The sequence below is a fragment of the Balaenoptera borealis genome (genome assembly GCF_965194805.1).
Source record: "Balaenoptera borealis genome assembly, chromosome: 5".
NCBI classification, from domain to species: Eukaryota; Metazoa; Chordata; class Mammalia; order Artiodactyla; family Balaenopteridae; genus Balaenoptera; species Balaenoptera borealis.
Genome location: NC_138862.1, coordinates 76,804,832 through 76,828,817, shown reverse-complemented (window position 1 = coordinate 76,828,817; position 23,986 = coordinate 76,804,832). Strand labels below are relative to the sequence as shown.

At 38.0% G+C, this 23,986-nt stretch overlaps 1 protein-coding gene across 4 annotated transcripts in view; it reads left to right on the top strand.

Annotated features, from left to right (window-relative positions):
- CCDC50 (coiled-coil domain containing 50) overlaps nucleotides 1-23,986 on the top strand; it is a 146,482-nt gene that overhangs the window by 96,221 nt on the left and 26,275 nt on the right. Inside the window, exon 12 of one of the 4 annotated variants that reach the window (XM_082393273.1) lies at nucleotides 13,391-14,182. The exons of 1 other annotated variant lie outside the window; for it this stretch is intronic. In XM_082393273.1, coding sequence (XP_082249399.1) covers nucleotides 13,391-13,465 — 75 coding nt within the window. In that variant the 3' untranslated portion in view covers nucleotides 13,466-14,182. Of the gene's footprint in view, nucleotides 1-11,952; nucleotides 12,166-13,390; nucleotides 14,183-23,986 lie in introns of those variants that run through there. 2 more of the 4 variants (XM_082393274.1, XM_082393264.1) reach the window with 2 other exon arrangements.

Sequence of the window (23,986 nt, the reverse complement as noted above, 5' to 3'; positions counted from 1 at the left end):
ACCAGGTTTAGGGCTCACGTTTCTCCTCTGTAAATTAAAGAAGGGAAAACAAACTATCTTTTTCAGGTCAGAGACTCTGGCGTTATTATTCTTACTGAAGCTAACATAAACTGCTTTCAAAACAAGAAAATAAACTTGTTGCCCTTCCTGAAGCACTCCAGCCCACCAGACCCCTAAACACGATCTAAGTTCTTGTTATGTTACAATCATCTGCATTTTCCCAAACATACATTTTTCTTCCATATCTTTGCTCCTACTTTTCTCTTAGCAAGAAATGTCCTCTCCTCTTTTGCCCTTCCTGTGGAAATTCAACCTATCTTTCAGATTCCATGAGTGTCAATAAGCCCCTCCAAGATTCCCTTTGCTTCATTCAGTTGCCTCTTCCTTACGCTTAGAACTTTCTGCCGTATTATTTTCTGTCTCCTACACAAACAGTTCCTTATTTTAGGAGATACACTCCTCTGATAATACTACAACAGACTACTAGGCATGAAAGACTTACACTCTTTTCTCCAGAAAGTCATACACATTTGTATACAAAGAGCTGTATATAGAGTTTGTTAAAAGAGCTAAAGATTTAAAAGGTGGAATCTTTTAGACTCCTAAAGTACCTTTTTTTCTTTAAAATGAAGTATCTGATGTTTCTTTTCCTTCCCTTTCCTTTCCCTCCCTTCCTCCCTTTACACTTCCTTCCCTCCTCCCTCCCTCCCTCTTCTTCTTTCTTTCCTTCCTTCCTTCCTTTTTTTTTCTTTTCTTTTCTTTCCCTTCCCTCCTTCCTTCCTTCTTTCTTTCTTTCTTTCTTTCTTTCTTTCTTTCTTTCTTTCTTTCTTTCTTTCTTTCTTTCTTTCATCTTTACAGAATAGTGGTTTCTACTTTTTATTTAGAGAATCAAATGTTTGGGTAATTTTTTTCTTAGAGAGGAAGCATATCTCAACAAAGCAAGTACAGTTGAAACCTTATATACTTATAACCCAATATACTTACTCTGAAAAACTTTGTTGAAGAAAAGCTATATTACACTCTAATATTATGTCTTTAAGGACATTATAGAATTAAGTAGTGAAAAGAACATTGGACTTCATGTCTAAAGATGTGGGATCAATTTTATGATCCACCAGTTAGTATGTATGTGAACTTCCAAATTAATGTTATATCCCCAAGCCTACTACAACTCTGTAAAGTAAAAAATAAAAATACTTACATGACTGTAGAGATCAGATGAAACACAAATGAAAACATGTGTGAACTGTGTATTACATTAGCTAAGTTGTAGAAGTTGTTTTTCTTGTCATGAATGAATAAGAATACTTAAATAAAATCACATTTAAACATAAGCATCAAGTTGCTCTTGGGATATGAAACATTTCAGGGAAATAAAGAAGAATACTACTTTATCTAAAATGCCTCATGTATTGCTCATTGTATAGCTAATTTTTAAGAAAACTAAATGTGAGATCTAAAACTCATTTGCATCCTATGCACTGAATTAATACCAGTGAAAGGAACTATAGCGTAGTGAGAATGGCAGTGGTCTTACCTCAGACACATCTGTGTCCTCCTCTTAACGTCTCTTACCCTCACGTCTGCGTGGCAGATGTGGTATAACCAGGCTGGTAGGGTAAAGAGCCCCTTTAGTAGTGGGGCTGGATATGAAAGGGGAAGCTTTGCTTTTCTGGGGACTTTTTCTTGTGACCTGATAGTTTCCTTCTCCTCAGAATGGTTAAGCCACGGCTGGCATTATCTAACTTTAGATTTCTCCACTGATCAGGGACCCTGATGATTTAATGACACATAAATTGTATTCCCTGAGATTCTGCTTGTCAGAAGTTTAATGGTGGAAGCAGATGTCCCTGTAGTACCATCACACTTACATAAAAGAGTCCCATCATGAGTGGGTACCACATAGAATCACTATTCTTTTCATTTTTGTCTTAAGACTCTAAATGAGACTTTAAAATTACAGAAGAGACCCTAGAGGCTACAATATTTTCAATTAAACCAATCATTTCCAATAAAGGAATGAGATATACTTAATTTTTAAAATGCCAACATTTCATGACTTTTTCATTTACAAGCTATATGCTTTTATGCAAGATATTTTCCCCTGAGTCTTACTGTTATTTTTAATATTCTTTGAAGTCTCAGAGATGCAGTTGATTATTTAAAATAATATTTTAAAGATAGCCATATGTAATGTTTCTCTTTAGAAGAATATTATATAAAAGAGAATCATAGGGGGGCTTCCCTGGTGGTGCAGTGGTTGAGAATCTGCCTGCCAATGCAGGGGACACGGGTTCGAGCCCTGATCCGGGAAGATCCCACATGCCGCAGAGCAAATGCGCCCGTGAGCCACAATTACTGAGCCTGTGCATCTGGAGTCTGTGCTCCGCAACAAGAGAGGCCGCGATAGTGAGAGGCCCGCGCACCGCGATGAAGAGTGGCCCCCGCTTGCCACAACTAGAGGAAGCCCTTGCACAGAAATGAAGACCCAACACAGCGATAAATAAATAAATAAATAAATGGATCATCATGTTTTAAAAAAAAAAAAAAAAGAGAATTATAATCTCAAAAATGCCAATGGAATATTTTTTACTTGCATTAGACTTTTTTCATCTGCCTGTTCTAGTTACATGTAACTAATTACAATAAGTCTTTCCCATTCACAGAAGCATTGTTAATCATTTTCTTTACCAGTGATCCCTAAAATAATAATTTGTATTTCTGCAGAGTGAGAAGCTTTTGTGCATGTATGTTTGTGTGTGAGCACACATGTAAAATTATGGATGAGGATATTAACGTCTACAGTAGGAAAGATCAGTTTACAGATTCCTGATTTATTTTTGTTTTATACATCTATCTATACATCTGTATACAGTAAAATGCTTATAAGTTTAACTGAGACCATATGATTTTATCATATGACTAACCACAAAGGAGTATTGGTAAGTAGCGCTTATATTCATTCATTTGACATTGATGGAGTACATAGTGTGTGCCAGTCATTGAGAAGAACAATGGAGACATGAAGAAGATAGGATCCACGCCCTCAAGGAACATGGAATCTGCAGCCTAGAGAATATACACGTAAATACATTGACTATCATAAAACAAGACAGTCTTGTAGCTGAGATTAGTTCAATGAGCTATGAGAATACACAGCAGCAGAATTTCTCCAGTCCCTTGGGAGAGAGCAAACAAAGTTTCCCGGGTGATGCTCCAGCTGAGTCAAGAAAGGATGACGTGCAGAGGTGTGGATGCTTGAAAGAGCATGTTTTATCAGGGATTCGTTCAAAGCATGTATTTCAATATGATTGAAATGTCAGTATTTGGTATACACATTTCAGTATAACTAAAATGTAGTCTGCAAAGCAAATGTGGTTAAGTGAGGAGGCTGCAGAGATTGGCAGTGCCAGACCGTGGAGGGCCACGCTCAGGGGTTGATATTTTATTTTGAAGGCTGTAGGAATCCAACGAGCGGTTTTAAGTAGTGTTGGAAATGAGAAGTAGCTTGATCAGTTCTTCATTTTACAAAGATCATCCTGGTAGGATTGTGGTAGAAATACTGAAGGTCATTAAACTGAGGGCAGGGAGAAGAGGGAGGCAGGTAATGTAAATGGCAAGGTTTTAAACATCAGGAACTGTGCAAGGGAAAAGCATCTGACAGAACCAAGAGACCTTTGTGGGTAGACTCAAGAGGCTTGAGGACCAATTATATGTGAGGAGTAGGGGAGAGGGAAGGACCAAGCATAATTCCTGGATTCTCAAGTAGGCAAGGTGGTGGTCCCACTGACTGAAAAGGGAAGCGGTTTGGAGAGATGATGAAAAGTACTGAGTGATCCCGTGGGGACTAAGATGACCCCTGAAAAAAGTAGATAGAGAAGTGCAAAAGGCATTTGTTGGGGCCAGGTTCTTTGGAGAAACACCTAGGTTGGAAGAATAGATCTGTGCTTTAGCAACCCAGTGTTAATTGAAATCCAAAGAGTAGATGGGGCCACCCAGGGAGATCAAATACAGTAAGAGGAAAAGAAGGACAAAGATGGAACTCTGAGAAACACTGTCTTTTAAGGGGCAGCTGAGAGAAAATGAATTCATGCAGGAGGTTAAGTGGCTAGAGATGTAGATGGAAAAATAGGTGAGAATTGCATCATGGAAGTCTTCCAGGAGAATATTTCAAGAGGTTTGGTCCAGACTTCTATATATTTCAGAGGAATTAAGTAAGATCAAGGCTGAAATGTGTTTATTTTATTAGGAAAAATGGGATAACTGATCACCCTTGTGAGAAAAATTTCCCTGGAGAGATAGGGATAGAAATCACATAGTAGTAGGGTGAGGGCAGAATGGAAAGGAGAAAATGTAGACTACTTTTAAAGTAGTTGGTTACAGAGGAAATCAAGGAGATTAAAGGATGGCCAGAAGACCCTGGAAATCAGACTGAACATTTAATTCTTAATAATGGGAGAGAGATTCATATGTACCTATGTATGAAGAGAAAGGAAGCAGTAGAGAGAGTTGCTGAGAGTACAGAAAAGAAGGAAGATATTGTGAGGTCCCTAAGGAAGAAAATGTGATTTAGGGCACAGCTTGAAGGATTATGTTTGACTTGATATAAGATCAACTTACTTGTGAAACTGGAGAGAGATGATAAGAGCCAGTGGAGATACAGCTATTTATTGATGGACAGGGATGAGGTAAAGCAGGAAATTGAATGATGACCTATATCTTGGGAAGTAAGAGAAATCTCCTCTGTGATAAAAAATAAAATAAAATGGCAATATTTCTGTGGATGTTTTCGTAGGAATTCTGATGGTCTCCATGAAATTGAAATGGTATGCTAAAAAATATAAAATGATTTGTCCTAAAAAATGTTGTGTGGAACAAGATATTGATAAATATTTTTCAATCATTTTTTTTTATTGCTGTGGATGTCAATGTTTGGTACTTTATTGTGGCACATTTTTAATTACAAATATGACAAAAAAGCCACAGTGACCCATTGAAAATAGTTTATGGGAGTTGAAGATGATAGGGGAATCAAAAGTTTACGTATTTCACAAAGTGAATGTGTGATTGGCAGGACTTAAGAGAGACCAGAAGTTGCAGAGTGACGGTGGAGTCCATGGTCTCTCATAATGTTGAGCCTTAAAAATATATTTTTGATGTTATCTCTAAGATGTCACATACACAGTAACTGAATTTTCTAGAGCATAAGCATAATTAATTTGTTAAATGTAAACCTTTAACGTACATCAGTTTCATAGCCTTATTTTGGCATTTCTTTATTCTGCAACTGGGAACCTCAAAAAATAGAAATGGCCTTGACTTTACTTGCCCACTGAGATGCCCTGGTGCTCAGATGGTAATGACGGGTCTTAGAAGCATAACTGAGGAAACTTCCATCCCAAGATCATATATTTGGGTTTTTAAAAATTATTAATTTGGGAGGATAGGAGAAACAGAAGAAAAGGGAATGTTTGTTGACAGAGTCTGTCCACTTATTTACTAATGTATCAGCTGATTGGAAATTAAGACTAATCCATTCTGAATCTGGTTAGCATAGTAAATCTATGTAATAATTTAATAGAGGTTATGCTAAACCAATGTTGCACATTTCTGGGTTAGCTTATTGTTTACTATCAACTGAACAAGGAATAGTTTATATAAGCAGAAAAACTCTACCCATACAGAATTCTACTGTCTAGATGTCTTACTTATGGAAAATCCTATTGAAACCTAGAAGTAGGCAAAATATTCATTCTGAACAACTTAAAATAGGAATATACAACATACTTTCAGCACTAGAGTTGCCAGACAATTTCAATTAAATATTCTGGGATACTTGATAGAAAACTGTTTAGTCAAAAATAAATAACATGGTAAATTTGATAATCTCCGTTGTACTCTATATTGGGTATCGTGTGGCTTTTAATATCCAATTTTTCCCCAAAATCTCATTTTGTTGCTTCAACATAAATGAAAAGCATAATAAGAAATATGCAGTGTTCCCGTCTTACTATTTTGAACATTCAATTTTTTTTTTGTTCTTTAGTCTATACACTTCTCTCAAGTCTGTACATTTCTTTTCCCATACCAGTAATAAACCATTTTATACAATAACGGTACAGCAAGTTCTTTGTTGAAAAAGAATATTTTAATTCATTGAGAAATGCTATTCTTTCCAAGATGTGAACATCATATTCAAAGCACCAACTCCTCTCTAAAGAAAATATGAAAGGAACTATTTTTAAAGTAGCAGCAGGAAGATTAGAATATTTCATCAAAATAAGGAAGTTATTCACAATTAGCCAAACCCAAAACACTCAGGGGACATGACATTGAACTTTCAAAAGGCAGTGCTTCTCCAGATATCTGGAACTTCTGGTGTACATATGTATTTCTCCAGAGAGCAATTTAGTTCTGTTGCAATTCAAAAGTTAAATTTAGAAATGACCTTCTATTAGGGGTGGGATAGGGAGGATGGGAGGGAGAGGCAAGAGGGCAGGGATATGGGTATATATGTATACGTACAGCTGATTTACTTTGTGATACAGCAGAAACTAACACATCATTGTAAAGCAATTATACTCCAATAAGGATGTAAAAAAAAAAAAAGAAATGACCCTCTATTTATTCTTACATCTGAAAGATAAGAAACTGAGTAAAAAAAATTAATATAGATTCCAGGTGGGCAAATCTTTTGATAAGGTTGCTAATTATTTCCTACCTTAAAAAAGTTCCACAAGATAAAAACAGGATGAAACAAAATGAACACCAATGCCTTAAAAGATAAAGGGGGGCAGGTTTAAAACAAAATAAATTGTCCCTACTGAGTAGTTGGTACACAGTGCTAATAATAATAAAAATTTTAGTCAAATGCAATGCATGAAACTTGATTGAATGCTGGTTTAAAAAAAAACTATAAAAGACATTTTTGGACATTTGGAGAAGCTGAATACAGAGTGGATGTTAGATGACATTATGGAATTATTGTCCATTTTCTGAGATGTAATAAGAGTACCACAATTTTATAAGAGAATGTCCTTATTCCTAAGAGAGCATGCTGAAGTATTAGGGTAACAGGACAAAAACAAAAACAAAAATGAACAAGTGGACATTTACCCTATTTAATTCTATTCATTGACTGTAAGATGTACCACTGTTGTTTAACAACTAAGAGAGAGAAATGCTGTCAATAAAAATAATACTACATGCTTTCATACCACTTTGCATTTTATTTTTTATTGATAGAGCTTTTTAAGTCATTTGTGAAAGTTTGCATAATTATACATCTCTTTGTACATACCTAAAAAATGAAAACATAAAAAAAATTCATTAAATTTTCCTGACTCTTCTCCACACTCAGAGTCTGACTCTTTTGGATCTTGTTTGGCCTCACTGCCACCCACATCCATGTCATTTCTTCCAGTATCATCCTCTGTACCACTAGGAAAACTGATGTTGCAGAATTTCTTCAAAGAGTGCTTCACCCTTTACTTTGGACTTTTTTCCAAGCTGCAGACACCATTTTGCAAGGGTTGAGGGTGGTGCTTTTGATGCTTGTCCTTGGGCAGGTAATGACCACATCCCCAATGCCATCTGGCAGCAGCAATTACAAGACACCATCGGTTCAGGACACATCCCAATTTTAGAAATATTGAAACTGTGGAACAATCTGTATGTCTTAGAACAGATGAAACTTGGTATGTTTAGTTTAATTCAGGCAACACTTAAAGCTCATTTACTAGATTTCATTTTACTCTTCATTATACTTAGTATGTTTAATCTGGTTTTTAAAGCCATAGCTTATTATTAAAAGCAACAGATATAGAATTGAAAAGAATAAAATCATTGGCATATTGCTTTATAATTTGAAAGCTGCTTTCATGTGTCCCAACTAATTCAATTTTCCAACACATTAAATGCTTGCTAGGTACTATTATTGTTGGGTTACTATTTGGGTTGTTGTGGACTATTATTTGTTTGCATGCCCACTTTACAGATGATTAAATGGTTAGATCATGAACACTAGTAAATGCTCAAATGTGAATTCAAATGCAACCTGCATGGTGCCAACATGCATGCTCTTTCCACCCACTCTTCTACCAGGGAGGAGAGAGTGAGGGCAAGAGAAAGCAATGCTGGCTTTAGGGGGGCAATGACCACAGCTACACAGCCCCACAGAAATGCAGACCAGAGGACAATATATAAATAAAAGAGCTCAGAAATAGAGTAGTTTAGAGATGCTAAGTGTTGCAGTAAAAAATATTAGGCCCGAATTTCCCTGGCGATCCAGTGGTTAGGACTTGGCACTTTCACTGCCGAAGGCCTGGGTTCAATCCCTCGTGGGGGAACTAAAATCTCACAAGCCATGTGGAGCAGCAAAAAAAAAAAAAAAAAATCAGGCCCCTTCTTAGTATTAGTCAATGTCCATGATAGTATCAGTTGATTTGAGGCCTTGAAAAAAAGTTAACTAGTGTTTCTTATGCTTGCTGTTTCTTTTTCAATAGGGAAGCAGTCCAGTTTAGAAAGTTAAACTTCCCAAACAGTTAATTAAAATTATTTTATTTCAAAAACAAGTTTCTGGGGATAACATATATTCAAAACATTAATAAATTGTCATGTATTTTACATTGTACTCAAATAATCATGACCTTGACATCCTAAACTAAGCCTTTGCTATTATTCTTCTGATTATTAACGTAATATGTATGTTTTATAGATGATTTGGAACATCCAGGATGGTAAGAAGGTATAAAGAAAGAAAGAGTAAAATTCAAATTAAAAATGCCCCACAAAATTCAAACACTGAAATGCAATCATTGCCAAAATTTGGCATATCCTTGCTGGTTTTTTTCTGTGCGTTCAAAAATATAACTAATATATTGAAAATATTTAGTACCCTGCATTTTTCCACAGAGATAATTGTAATCATTACATAGTATTCCATTTAGAATAACTAATATTCTTTTTGACTGAGTGAATTTCAAAAAATAATAAAACTATCATGTAAATGATGTATGTTAGACATTCGGAAAGCAAGGGTATGGTCTGTTTTCCTACTGTCTCTTTGAACCCCCAATATAAAAATGTTTAAATGCACTAGGAGCTGGCTGGGTGAACAGTCCACCTGGAAGTTAGTCATTTTGGGGGGAAGGCACAGGCTAGAGTGTTAGTGAGGATTGCTCAGGGATTTTGTCCTGTGACCTGGTATCATATACAATGCCCTGGAGGACACTATAATTATGAAACCTGCCTCTCCTTTGGTAGAGTCTGGCCTGTTTCTCTAATGCTCTGCTTGTCATACATTTAAAGCAAGGATGAAAGATTTCTTTAGAACCAGCTTTATGTTAGCTCAGGGCTATCATAAATCAGCTCTTTGGGGATCACTTCAAAAAGTTGAATGTGAACTGCTTTGCTTGCCTCATCATTAGAGTTTGAGATGTTAATCTTCCATTCTGGAGTTTTGTTTTATTCATTTGCCAAATTATTTCAGTATACTTGGATTCAGTTTTAGAGTTTGACATCTGTGAGTTTGATGTTTGAGACCATGGGGGGGACAGTTTACATTTTAGTATTATTGTCTCTATAAAGGCACCTTGAAAGCTTCAAAACAATCTTTAGTGCACAGTGACTTTATCTGAGATATCCAAGGAGTGAAGAGCAAAGCATTTTGTGAAAGGATTAGAATAATTAGGGCGCTAGGAGTCCACCTTTGCTGCCTAAGCTCTGTTTCAAGTACAGTCTTTCTCAAAATCATTACCTCCAAGTCTCTCTGCCATGTCTTCCATCAGAAGATGTAAGATATAAGATGTAAGATGCTAGAAACTGCCCTTTGTATTTCCTCCAATCTATCTTGTACACATGTATATGCTTAGAAAATATAAGGAGCCCTTTAATATCCTTTCTATGTTTGAGAAATTTCCCTCAATTAAATGTGTGACCCTATTCTCAATTCAGAATCCAGATATTTGCCCTCCTTGTCTTCCTTGCAGCAGGGACACAGGCAGGTGACCTAGACCCTCTCAAACAGAAACACCCTCACAAGAGAGCTACCTGAGGGAGCATTAGCCCCATGGGAGCCATTTGCAGGAAAGCCTGGTGGCCAAGGTGTCTGGCCTCTGAACAGCTGCTGTGTGCTGTGTGTGTCCCCATTGGTACTAAGAATGGGGTCTGCAAAAGCAGTCCCCGGACTCTGTTCTTGCTTGCACACAACCAGCTCTGACTCTGTCTCCACCTCAGGTATATTTTAAGACACCTAACATGCAAAGCAGACTCTTTTTCCCCTGAAAATGGGAGGAATTTTGTGGTTTGCAACTCTAAAGCCCGAGAAACACACCCTGTCCCCTTACCCACTATGCTGCACTCATTGTCTCCCCAGCACAGGAGCCGTGTCTTATTCCTCTTGATCATTTTCCTCATCTTTATCCACCATCACAACTAGCACCATTTCACAGGGTTTACAAATGCATCAACTCTGTAAATTGTTTTTGTGTCAAATTAAATTATCTTAAGGCAGCCCCAGGCAGCTCTGTAGGAACTGTTTACTTTCCTGTAATGAACGAAAGAGGCTTTCCCCTACACTCTTCATAAATAATACTTAAAAAATAATTCCTTGGTGAGCAAAATCAATATCTCTGTATAATGTGAACACAGATTTTCTGAACAGGACCAGTAGAGGAAAAACTGACCAGAAAGATTTACTGATTTGCAAACGTAAAAGAGGAAATCCATTTGATTTCCAGAACCCAAGTGAAAATGAACAGTTGCAATTGAGAATAAATCCTTCAGTTGAACAGTCAGATATTGTTTGTCCTGATCTGAGTCAATGTGGTGGAATGGACATACGAAGAACAAGTTGGGATACTTGTGTTCAACTCCTGTTCCCTTCCTTAGCTCTGTGATTTGGATAAGTTAGGACTTTTGAAACTTGGCTTTTGGTCATTTTCAAAACAGTTAACACGCCGTCCCCCTTAAAGACTTGTTATGGGGGTAGGAGAATGAAATTGTTAGCATATGATGGTACTTTATAACTTGTAATAAGGATTATAAAAATTATTCCTAGTGTTTTGTTTTGTTTTTTTTTCTCTCCAGTATGTTGTTTTTCTATTGAAAAATTTCTAACTGCTCCAAAGAATTTGAGATTAAAGTAAGGAATATATGTTGAATATCTGCTTTCTTAAATATAATCTTTCCATTTTCATGGGGATTTTATTGGAAAGAATAAATAATATACTTATACTCTGGAGAGGATTAAGACCTTAAAAATGTATCTATATCTTATAATTAAATAAGAAAACTTTTCTGTTAGGATTTTTGAGCTGCAAGAGACAGATAGTCAAACCTAGCCTAAATAACCACCAAAAAAAGGAATCTAATTTTTCCCTTTTCATAGAACTGGGAAGTTCAAGGAAAAATTTTAAGGCATAGCTGGATTCAGGTACTTTAAGTACTGTCATCAGGAGTCTTTCAGATTCTGATTTCTCTATGTTGAGTTGCTTCTGGGCTCTTTACTGGAATCTCTAGACTTGTGTTCTTTCAGTTTAGCAACCCCAAGAGAAAGGGAAGGCCTTTTGGGACAGGGCCAGCAAAGTTCCGTATGTTCTCATTGGTCCAGGCTGAGTTATGTGCCTATGCATGATCTAATCACTGTCGTCAGGAGGATGGGGTCCTCTGTTGGGCCACATCTGGATCACATGCCTAATCCTGTAGCTGGTGCAGTCAACAATCTTTGAACCTCAGGGACTGAGAGTGGGCGGGAGAAAAGATTCACAGGGAGAGACTATATAATGAAAAATTATGCCCACTTCATACATTTTGAGAAGCAGCCAGGGCTAACGTATTAAGAAATATCTGTAGAAAGTGCTAAAATTTACTTGCCTTCAGGAAGTCTTGTTCTCTATAGCTTTTATCTCTAATTTAGTAATCAATAACTTAGACACTCTCCCTATTACCTAGACAGGTTGTTTTGCAGCATTACCGAGGATATGAATGACGATAAGGTGCCCATGCTATCATCAAAGTGGACAGATGCCTAAAGAGTATTTCTAAGATGGCCAAAAAGAGAAAAACAATAAAGTGGTCTGAAGAACAAAATGCTGTGGAATGTGGCCATTTGGAGCCTGCTTCTGTGAATTTTTAATAAAAGTCTCCCCTACTCTTTGACCTAAAGTCACCTCTGTCTGATTATGTAGATTATAACCCATGTTTTTCTTGTTTTGACATTTGTTTAATATACCTTTGCACACCCTTTAATTTAAACGTTTCTGAATCATTTTTTTTAAGGTGTCACTTTTTTTTTTAAGTATTTGTTTATTTATTTATTTATGGCTGTGTTGGGTCTTCGCTTCTGTTCGAGGGCTTTCTCTAGCTGTGGCAAGCGGGGGCCACTCTTCATCGCGGTGCGCGGGCCTCTCACTGTCGTGGCCTCTCTTGTTTCGGAGCACAGGCTCCAGACGCGCAGGCTCAGTAGTTGTGGCTCACGGGCCCAGCTGCTCCGCGGCACGTGGGATCTTCCCAGACCAGGGCTCGAACCCGTGTCCCCTGCATTGGCAGGCAGATTCTCAACCACTGCGCCACCAGGGAAGCCCCAGGTGTCACTTTTTATGTGCATGTGCTCAGATTACTACTTCGTGCTTCAATGTGAAATCTTTTCTTTGAATAAGTGAATAAGCTTATTTACATTTATTGGTATTGCAGATATATTTGTTTTTTGTCTGCAATAATTTTATATTATGTTTTCTGTTACATATTTTTAAATATTCTGAATTCTTTTCTGTGTTTATTTGCAGTTCTTCTGATATTTAAGATGATTGTTATTATTTTTCTCATATTTAATTTATAACTGTACCACTGTGTAATACCCATAGTTCTGTAAGCCTCTACAAAGTATCTGTTATAGTTTATAATCTTTCTCCCCTCACCCAATTTTAGTCAACACTATTAACTTTCTTTACCTTTATATGGTAAAAGATGTCTATTATTGTGTTGCTTTTCTTGTCACTCTAGATGTTATCTTTTGAGTCCCAGTTACTACTGGAGAGGCATCTCCTAGCTTTATTCAACTTCTACTCTCTTTCTCACCTTCCGCCTCTCAAGTTATTTTAATTACATTTTCCCTACATCATCAGCTCTTATAATTAAATTCTATCCTGCCACTTACTCCTAACATTTTAAAAGTGTCTTTTTTTTGCAATCAAATATCTTCTATTTTCACTGCCACTCCTTTTGCATTTCTCTAGTCATCTCTTGGTTGGCTCAAGTTTTCCCTCCAGGGGCTAAGGCTGGATCCTTGGTCAGGGAACTGCAAACTGAGCAGAGGCCAAAAAAAAAAGAAAGGAAATACACTCTGCTTCTGTTTTTGTTTTTCTTTTTTCCCTAGAAAGACAGCTGTCAGACTATTTCCTTTCTACTTGAAACTCAGCTTGGTTTGATGGAAATTCCTTGGATTACATTTTATTTCCTAGAATAAGAGATATTTCTTTATTGTCTTCTGCCTTTGAAAGCTGCTATGGGATAATCTAAGACCAATACAATATTTTCACTTTACTAGTGATATGAAGTGTTTGCTTAGCTGCCCAAATAATTCTTTGTCTAAAGTCAAATAACTTCTGTAGGAAATAGCTCAATGTTGACAGGTCTGAGTCACTTTTCCCTGGTACATGATTTACTCTTTTAATATGCAAAGTTAAGCCTTTTTTTTATGCCAGAAAAATTTCCTTCAGTTATATTTTTAAATATTTGTTCCGTCTTATTATCTTGGTTTTTTTCTTCAGAGACCATGTTATGTCCATATTTGCTCTGCTTTGCCAGTCTTCTATATCTGTTATTTTTACTCTATTTCATCCATTGTTTTATTCCATTTTCACCCCATTTCATATCTATCATTTTCCACTAATTATGTACTTCAATTCCATTTTTAAATTTAATTTGTTTATTTCTATTCTCAGTTTTCCTTACTGTGTTTTCCACAATGTCCACTCTTTCTTGTGCTTCTTCCAATTTGGCCACTTATATTTCACTTCCTCCTCTTATCTCCCCTCTTTCCTCAATTCTTGTATTTTCATTTTGCCATCTTCCTTTGGGCCATGATTGCTTTATTAAACTTATGAATTTAATGATAGATTTATGGTTATAATTTTCATACATTATATGGCAATATATTCTGTGTGTCTTCTTTTTTCTGACAGTAAGTTTTGTTTCTTTCACCTTTTTTTTTTATAGTATCTTTTATCAAGGCTGTGTTAGATCCTCCTTTATGGTATATGGTTGAAAGAATTGAATTTTCCTGGAGTAGCTCTTCAAAGGTTTGGGAAGGGGAAAAAGAGGACAAGGGATACTATGGTCTCCCAGGATTTGTCCTCTGCTGCAAATGATACCAACTGTTTTCTTCAAATAGATCCGCACTGTGAGTTTTGCTGTGAGGATGTACCTACTCCACATCCCTCAACCAAACCGAGCATAGGAGGGTTTCTTCCTGTCCTGGGCTCCCCACCTCCCTTGTTGGTTAATACAACCAAGGAACATGGTTCTTGTCCAAGGGACATGGCTGAGCCTCTTACTATCAGAAGCTGTGTTTTTATGGATCTTTCTGAATTTATAAAGGCTTAACTCTCATCCTTTGACATTTGTTCCATTTTATCACTCCATTTTACCCCATATGCTGGCTCAATCTGATCTTAGTCTAGTTCATCTTATCCCTGCTCAAAATACTTACTTCTCCAAATTTCTTTCCAATGGGCTCCTGACCTCCAAGAAACACATTTTTTTTCTGGCTCTTTCTGCTGCTTTTCAGCCCCCCTGGAAACTTGATTTCTCTGCAATGCACCACTGCTCCCTATGTCACTGCATCCCAAGGGGTTAAGGGCAAGTTTCTGCTGCTTTAGACTATATTTTTGAATTTGTGGATTTTTTTTCTGCATCCTAGTTAAAATGAAAATGGAATTTGCTTGCTTCCTTCCTCCCTCCCTTTCTTTCCCTTCCTTCCTTTTTTTCCTCCCTCCCTCCTTTCCTCCCTTCCTCCCTTCCTTCCTCTTTCTTGATAGAGATTCAGGATGAAAAGGGAAGAATATTCAGACTAAAGCTAGATCCATATTCATAGTGTGATGTCCAATGCTTCAGTATAAACAGCAAATTAAATCTTGAAGTTTTAAATGTCTTTTCACTATTCAGCGCATGAAAATGTAGCCTTTACATCAAGTCTAGAGATTTATTACTAATTTTAGTGTGGCTTCATGAGCCTGTAACTAGTGCAGCTGTACGGGGCCCTGCACTTAATGTTTAATGTTCTGTGGTTGGTTACCATCTTGAAATTCTTAATAATTTGATGTTTATGTTTTGTAAGCTAAGTCTGATGGGACAATGGAGCATATGCAGTGGGTTTGGGACCTGGGCACATGCACTGTCCTGTCTCCCACCGCCTCTCCACCTCCCTGGGACAAGTTCTTGCCGGCTTCCTTCTTCCCTGTGACAAACTGCTGCTCTTTGCCCAAGGAGTTGACCAGGTTGCTTGGGGCGCTGTGTTTCACCATTGCTCTCTGGCCATAGACCATTGGACAGGCAATTTGGCAAAGACTTCTCACCTATCTCCAATCTAGGTATTAAACTCATTCCAGTATGAAAATTTCAATTCCTTTGGAGGTGATCCATTCACTATAGGTCAGGAGGCAAGCCCATGGGAAGAGGACACTGACCAGTCCCTCCTTCACGCCTGGGGGCTCTGCATTTGCATTTTCCACCAGCCTTCCAGATTATGTGCCAGCCCTGTTATTTACATTTTCAGTTTAGAATATTGAGGCATGCATAGAGCCACAGTTCTAGTAAGGTCCTGGGTTAGGATTCTGGAGCTCTTAGCCTTTGTACTCTACTTCTGTCTAATGCTACTGGACTGTTTGCACAATTGTGATAGAGCAATTGGAAGGTAAGTGCTGAAATTCCATTGAGTTTGTCCTCTGCAATTTATGTACTTTAGATTTATCAATGTTTACTGACCCACAGATATGTACTTGGTAATGCCTCAGGTAATGTGAGAACTACAGAGATGAAACACACTTGGTCTTTGACCTCAAAGAGACTAAGTATTGTGTGTGTGGAGGGTCGAAGGAGGTAGAAGTGTGGCAGAGGGAAGAAGAGTTAATGGTAGTAGTAGAGATAAGGTTAACTCTATTTCTAGGGGAAGTAAGTTGATACAAAGTGCTAATCAAATTTCAAAGAAAGTTAGAATCAAATCCTGTAAAGAAATCAGGGATGGTATCCTAAGAGGCAGTTGATCTAGCTTTTTAAGGATACATAAGATTTTGACATGCAGAGAAGGGAGGCATGAGAACCATAGAGAGAAGAGTGTGCATGAAAACACAGGGATGACAGTCAAGGATGTTTTCAGTGACAATGACATTCTGGTAAACTCCTAGGAAGTGAGTGGAAAGGTACTTTAGCTGGAACAATTGTACTTTCACTGAAGGCATCATGAGGTATCATCATCTGAATAAGGGTTACAGCACATTTCAAACGTCCCTAAGCAAAACATGAGCAGACCTCTTGGGTGACTCTCAGAAATAGAGGTGAAAAGGACTCTTTCTGCAGGAGACTGAATTTCCTGTAGGTATTGGAGACTCAGAACTAATAAGATTCAGTTATTCATATACTGAGACCTTAGTTTTACTAGTAGCCTGGTGAAAACTCAGATAATTGGTAACATTTAAATTTAATAATCTATACCCATTCATTTAGCACATATTAACTGTTATGTGCCAAGTCCTTTGGGAAATACTATAATGACCACATCTTGTCCCCAAGGCACTTGGATTTAAATATGCCGACAAGGAGCCGTGCGCATGCGTTAGCGCTCAGTGCATCAGCGCGCCGGGTCAAGGGTGAGCCTGCAAGACGGCGGCGGTGGTGACCTTCCTTCGGCTGCTGTGATGGGGTGGCGCACAGCGCGGAGACAGCCCCTGGGCACCAGATGCTTTAGGGTGCGGACCTCACCTACTGGGTAGAAGGTCATGCACATCGGCCAGGTTTATGACGATAAAGATGACAGGAAGTTTCAATCTGTAGGTCATCAGAAAGAGGTGAACGAAAACTTTGCCATTGATCGGAGAGCCAAGCAGCCTGTGAGCGAAGTCGAGAGTAGTGATACAGTGCGACGGCGGTGGAGGGGCCCTTGGCCGCCTGAAAGTATACATGAACTTCAACAAAGAAACAAAGACTGGGACGTGCGGCTATTGTGGACTCCAGTTCAGACAGTACCATCACTAGGGGGGCGCGCAGGTGAACATGTCAGCGTTGGAATGAATTAAAGAGACCCTAGGGATGCACGTATTGCATTACTGGGGCCGAATAAAGGATGTTGTTCTCTTTAAACGGTTTTTAAAAAGGACAGAAAAGAGAGGTAAGTAAGCAACAAAAGCAAAAGTGATAAGATGTGGCTAAAAGGCTATGGAATTCCAGAGGATGGAGACATTTCAAACCTTCAGGATCATCACAGAAGCCTTCATCCAGTGGTTGGAATTTCAAATGGACTTTGAAAGATGGAGAAGATTTCACCATGAAACCATTGAGAGAAAGAATCCCAAGTGAAGAAACAGCATGAGCAGAAGTTGGAAAGTAAGGGGCAATATACAGTGGAGAGTGAGAAACTCAGTTTGATTGGGGGTAGCAGTAGAGACTGTAGGGAAGGGTTTTAAATGGCTAAAGAAATGTCAGGAGAGATGTTTTTACAAAGAATGTTCATCATAGAAATTCTTTCAGGTGATGCCAAATTTATAACTACAAAGAATGGCAGAGGGGCAGAACAGTGAAGAGTCCCACATAAGAAAGCATGAAGCTGCTTCAGAATGGCTGTGAGCTTTCTTTCCTCTCAAGAGAAAATACCACTGCATTTCTTAAATGACACTAGTGTGACACTGCTCCAAAAAAAAGAGAAAAGGTGCTGACCCCGGTGACTATAATTTCATCTCGCCACTTTCCCTTTATTTCAGTAACTATGCTGCAGGCTTTTGATACAAACTTAGAGGATGGCTGGTCCAAATGCTCAACTATTCATATTCTTGTCTAGAAAGAAAGTTCCATATCTGTTCTTAAGAGATAACATGTCCATATGAGTTAAGAAATTAGAAATAGCCAATCAATTCAAACAAATTAGGTTATAGCCATAACACAAATTTTAATACTTTTAATACTTAGAATTAAATACTTTTAATACTTAGTAAATTTTAATAAATTTTAATACTTAGAATTAAAAATATATTTTAGACAAATAAAGACAATAGCTTTTTTCAATATATTATTATTTTGCAGCTATATAAATTAATAAAACAAATACCTTATTTTTTTATGGTTTCAAAGTGGATTCACATCCATATTCTCAATTCTCATTTCTCAATTCACATCTCAATTCTCAATTCTCATAACTTCTGAAATTATCAGGGCCTGGAATTTTATCCCTGTTTTTCATATGAGGAGACTGAGGATGAGATATAAAATGAGAAAGCAAAGACTTCTGAATAGACCAAAGAGCTAGTAGTACCAACTTTGCTGTTACAGATGTGGAAGCAGAGACCTAGGGAGGTGGTTGACTTGCCTAAAGACTTAGAGCTAGTAATTGCTGAAGCTGGGACTCAAATCCTGCATTATGACTCTTAGACCAGGAAACTTCCCTCCAAACCCTACTGCTTCTGAAGATGAAGTAAGAGCTTTTCTTTTGATCATTGCATCCACATGATTCAGCAAATACTCAAATACTATTTCACAAGAATGTAGTCAATTCTGTTAAACTTTCTGTAGCCAGTATGCATCAGCATGGTTTGTTCCATACTGCACTCTCCGAAATGAAAATTCTTCACCTGCAGAGGAGTGACGTTTAAAATGAAGGCAAATAATTTTCTGTTTTTGAAAATGTCAAAGATGATCAGGGATCACTTCCAGATTTGGAGCGTTAGTAGCAATTTTTTCTTGAACGACTCTGCAGTTTAAATATATATGGGTCGATATAATCTCTGGGCCTCTTCTGGTGAGTTGCAGTTTTGAAATTCACTTAATCCCTTGCTATTTTAGAATCAGTATCATGCACTAGATGGGCCATCCAAAGATGGGCCATCCAAAGTTTGGATGTTAGTGTTTGGATGGGCCATCCAACACTAACATCCAAAATTCGTGTTTATGGCTATATATATATAAAAAAAATCATTGCAGTCTACAAATCAGCAGTGTACCCAAATGCTTCCTAACCGCTGAGAGAATTATTCCACAGAATGAAAGAAACAAGGAAAAAGACAGTTCACTGCTTTATAAGCTTTAGAAGGTCCAGATAATTTTGAAAATTCTTCCAGCAGGGAAAAATAACATTCAATTACATACTGAAAAAAAAGATTTATGACTATTTATTTATTATATACAAAATGTCCTATTTCCTAGTAGGTGTCACATGTGGATTGTAATTTGGATATAGAAACAATATTTTCTACATTCCATCCAAAGTGGATGATAGGAGTCTGATGGGCAATTGGATTCACAGCTTCTTTTCCCACTCTCATCTTGTGTGATCTTAGGGAAAAAATCTTTATGGTGAAGCAATTTACCATTTTTAATGGTGTATTTATAATTTCTACTTTCAATAAATGTTTTTTAGGGTGTCCTAGATGTTATGATATAAAAATTTTACAGCTACTGTTGGTTAACAAACATTTGCCTTATGATTTTGGAACAGAGCAAGTTTTTTTTTAATAATTTTTATTAACATGTGCACGACTCTTCCAAAGGCTGGTCTGGTGCACATCATTCTTTTAAGTGACAGGCAGTTCATAAGCAGGGATCAGGCAATGCAAGAATGAAAGCCAGTCACCAGAGATGGGTGAAGGCAGCACTCTTTCTTCATATGTGATGTTTCCATGTTTCCTCATCATGCTTATGTTGTGTATATACTTACTTGAATTACAGATTTTTCTTTTGTGGATAGCATGGGATTTGTCCTTCATTTCATGATAGCATGTTTATAAATAATTGAGAAATTACAACAGGCCTTCTTCATGGATCTGGTCTTGGGCTCTGGCCTACAGCATGGCTTAAGGCTGCAGAAGACTATAGTAGCAGAGAAGTCAGGGTCAGAAAAGGATTTGTTTCCCTGATCTTTAGGGCCTCTGCTGGTGGCAAGTAACTGGCCTTTCTTGCCTGGAAGAGAGTAAGAGAAAACTGGGGATACTTACTCTGTGATATAATAGGCTGGTATTCTCCAACCAGGGGTTCATGTATATTACTTAGGATAGGTGAATTCCACGTGCACGTTGAGAAGAAATTTATTCAAGTAAACATAAGAGCTTGATCCCCCAAATATTCTCTTACTATGGCAGAGCAAACAATAAAAAGTAAAAGTTTCACACCCCACCTGCTTACTGCAGGTTTACTACAAGAGGCAGTCTCTTTTACTTTTCTTTGATTTACATTTTTCTCGTGGTTATCTGGTACTCCCTACTTTACCACCCATGAGTTTAAGATATAAACATAACAACTCCATTTCTTGATTCATCAATTTTTAGCAGTAGCAGTTTATTCCAAAAACAAAAGATGCAGTTTGCTCGGGTATAAACTCCTCTCTCTCTTTTTCCCTTCTTCTGTCTCCCAGTTTCTAAGAATTTTAGCATAATTTTAACATTTCCATGGTTCATAGACTTGAGAATTCTACACTTTGTTTACAAAATTGTGAGAAACAAAGCCCAACAGTGTTTACATTATTAAGATGTAAACATCATTCACTGCAGAAACAAGCTGTGTAATTGGATCTGTAGAGAAAAGGAAATGTAACCCTAAATCATTAAATGAGTCTCTCTATAGAGAATTTTCTGCAAGTCAAGTCCAAATGAATTCTCTTTTTCTACAATTCATTAACTGGTGAAAGTAATGCTGTATTATAGATCAATTCATGCCTGGACCATAAGGAAATAAGCCTTTTAGAAATCTTCCTGGGTGGCTAAGGAGCCTTTTGGTGAGAATCTAGAAGAAGAGAGAATATGTCAGGACTGTTTGAGCAAGGTTTTAATTGTCAGAGTGAAGAGGTCTTCCATAGACTTGTGTCTGGCTCCTAGAGAGGACGTGTATAAGTTTAATCTAAGGCAGTTAGGGTCCAGGGAATCATTGCTTTGATAATTTGTTATGCTGATAACTGAATAAAATACAAAAATAATAAAAAGACTATTTATAGAACTTTGCCCCAAAGTGAAATCTCAAGGAAATTAATGACACTTAATGATTTTGGCAATAGGGTCTAATGGAAATTGTGGAGTTTGGTAGACATAACAGCATACATAAGGGTAACTGAAACATGGCAGAATCTAGTGGAAACAGGTACTTTATACAACGGACATGGAGGTACCAAGAAGAAGCAGATGTAGACCCAGGAAAGGTGGTGGTACCCAGAAAGAGCTTGTAAGCATCTACAGAAAGCAATTCATGTCTGGGAGAAATGGCAGCACTCACTGGAAATGTTTGTACCCAACAGATACAATAGTCCCCAGCAAAGGAAAATTAGTTTAGAAGATGGAAAAAATGGTGGATTTTATATGGAAGATGAACAGTTTGTACATGAGAGCTCCCTGAGGACATAGTTAGGTATGAGGAGGTAAGGGGAAAAAAATCAGTCAAAAAAAGGCTAGTGAAAAATCAGTTATACTGACCTTCAAGATGGCGGAGGAGTAAGACATGGAGATCACCTTCCTCGCCACAGATACATTAAAAATACATCTACATGTGGAACAAATCCTATAGAACACTGAAGGCTGACAGAAGACCTCAGACTTCCCAAAAGGCAAGAAACTCCCCACGTACCTGGGTTGGGCAAAAGAAAAAAGGAAAAACAGAGACAAAAGAATAGGGACGGTACCTGCACCTAGGGGAGGGAGCTGTGAAGGAGGAAAAGTTTCCACACACTAGGAAGACCCTTCACTGGCAGAGACGGGGTGGGGGGCAGCAGGGGGGAAGCTTCAGAGCCACGGAGGAGAGCACAGCCACAGGGGTGCAGAGGGCAAAGTGGAGAGATTCCCGCACAGAGGATCAGTGCCGACCAGCACTCACCAGCCTGAGAGGTTTGTCGGCTCACTCGTGGGGGTGGGTGGGGGCTGGGAGCTGAGGTTCAGGCTTTGGTCGGATCCCAGGGAGAGGACTGGGGTTGGCTGTGTGAAAACAGCCTGAAGGGGCTAGTGCACCACAGCTAGCCTGGAGGGAGTCTGGGAAAAAGTCTGGAGCTGCTTAAGAGGCAAGAGACCATTGTATTGGGGTGTGCGAGGAGAGGGGATTCCTTCCCCATCTGCCCACAGAACGCAGAGCCTTGCCTAAACGAGCTCCAGAGACAGGTGCAAGCTGAGCCTATCAGCTCAGACCACAGAGATGGGCATGAAACACTAACGCTGCTGCTGCAGCCACCAAGAATCCTGTGTGCAAGCCCAGGTCACTGTCCACATGGCCCCTCACCCACCCCCACTGGGAGCCTGTGCAGCCCGACACTGCCAGGGAGAAGACTGAAATCAACAGAATTAGAAATGAAAAAGAAGTAACAACCGACACTGCAGAAATACAAAGCATCCTAAGAGACTACTACAAGCAACTCTAAGCCAATAAAATGGACAAATTCTTAGAAAAACACAACTTTCCAAGACTGTACCAGGAGGAAATAGAAAATATAAACAGACCAATCATAAGCACTGAAATTGAAACTGTGATTAAAAATCTTCCAACAAACAAAAGCCCAGGACCAGATGGCTTCACAGGTGAATTCTATCAAACACTTAGAGAAGAGTTATCACCTATCCTTCTCAAACTCTTCCAAAATATAGCAGAGGGAGGAACACTCCCAAACTCATTCTATGAGGCCACCATCACCCTGACACCAAAACTAGATGAAGATGTTCCTAAAAAAGAAAATTACAGACCAATATCACTGATGAACATAGATGCAGAAATACTCAGCAAACAGAATCCAACAGCATATTAAAAGGTTTCATACACCATGATCATGTGGGGTTTATCCTAGTAATGCAAGGATTCTTCAATATACACAAATCAATCAATGTGATACACCATATTAACAAATTAAAGTATAAAAACCATATGATAATCTCGATAGATGCAGAAAAAGCTTTCAACTAAATTCAACACCCATTTATGATAAAAACTCTCCAGAAAGTAGGCATAGAGGGAACTTACCTCAACATAATAAAGACCATATATGACAAACCCTCAGACAACATCATTCTCAATGGTGAAAAAATGAAACCATTTCCTCCAAAATCAGGAACAAGACAAGGATGCCCACTCTCACCACTATTGTTTAACATAGTTTTGGAAGTTTTAGCCACAGCAATCAGAAAAGAAAAGAAATAAAATGAATCCAAATTGTAAAAGAAGAAGTAAAACTGTCACTGTTTGCAGATGACATGATACTATACCTAGAGAATCCTAAAGATGATACCAGAAAACTACTAGAACTAATCAATGAATTTGATAAACTAGCAGGATACAAAAGTAATGCACAGAAATCTCTTGCATTCCTATACACTAAAGATGAAAAATCCAAAACAGAAATTAAGGAAACACTCCCATTTACCATTGCAGCAAAAAGAATTAAATACCTAGGAATAAAACTACCTAAGGAGACAAAAGACCTATATGCAGAAATCTATAAGACAGTGATGAAAGAAATTAAAGAAGATACAAACAGATGGAGAGATATACCATGTTCTTGGATTGGAAGAATCAACATTGTGAAAATAACTATACTACCCAAAGCAATCTACAGATTCAATGCAATTGCTATCCGACTACCAATGGCATTTTTCACAGAACTAGAACAAAATATTTCACAATTTGTATGGAAACACAAAAGACCCCAAATAGCCAAAGCAATCTTGAGAACGAAAAATGGAGCTGGAGGAATCAGGCTCCCTGACTTCAGACTATACTACAAAGCTACAGTAATCAAGACAGTATGGTACTGGCACAAAAACAG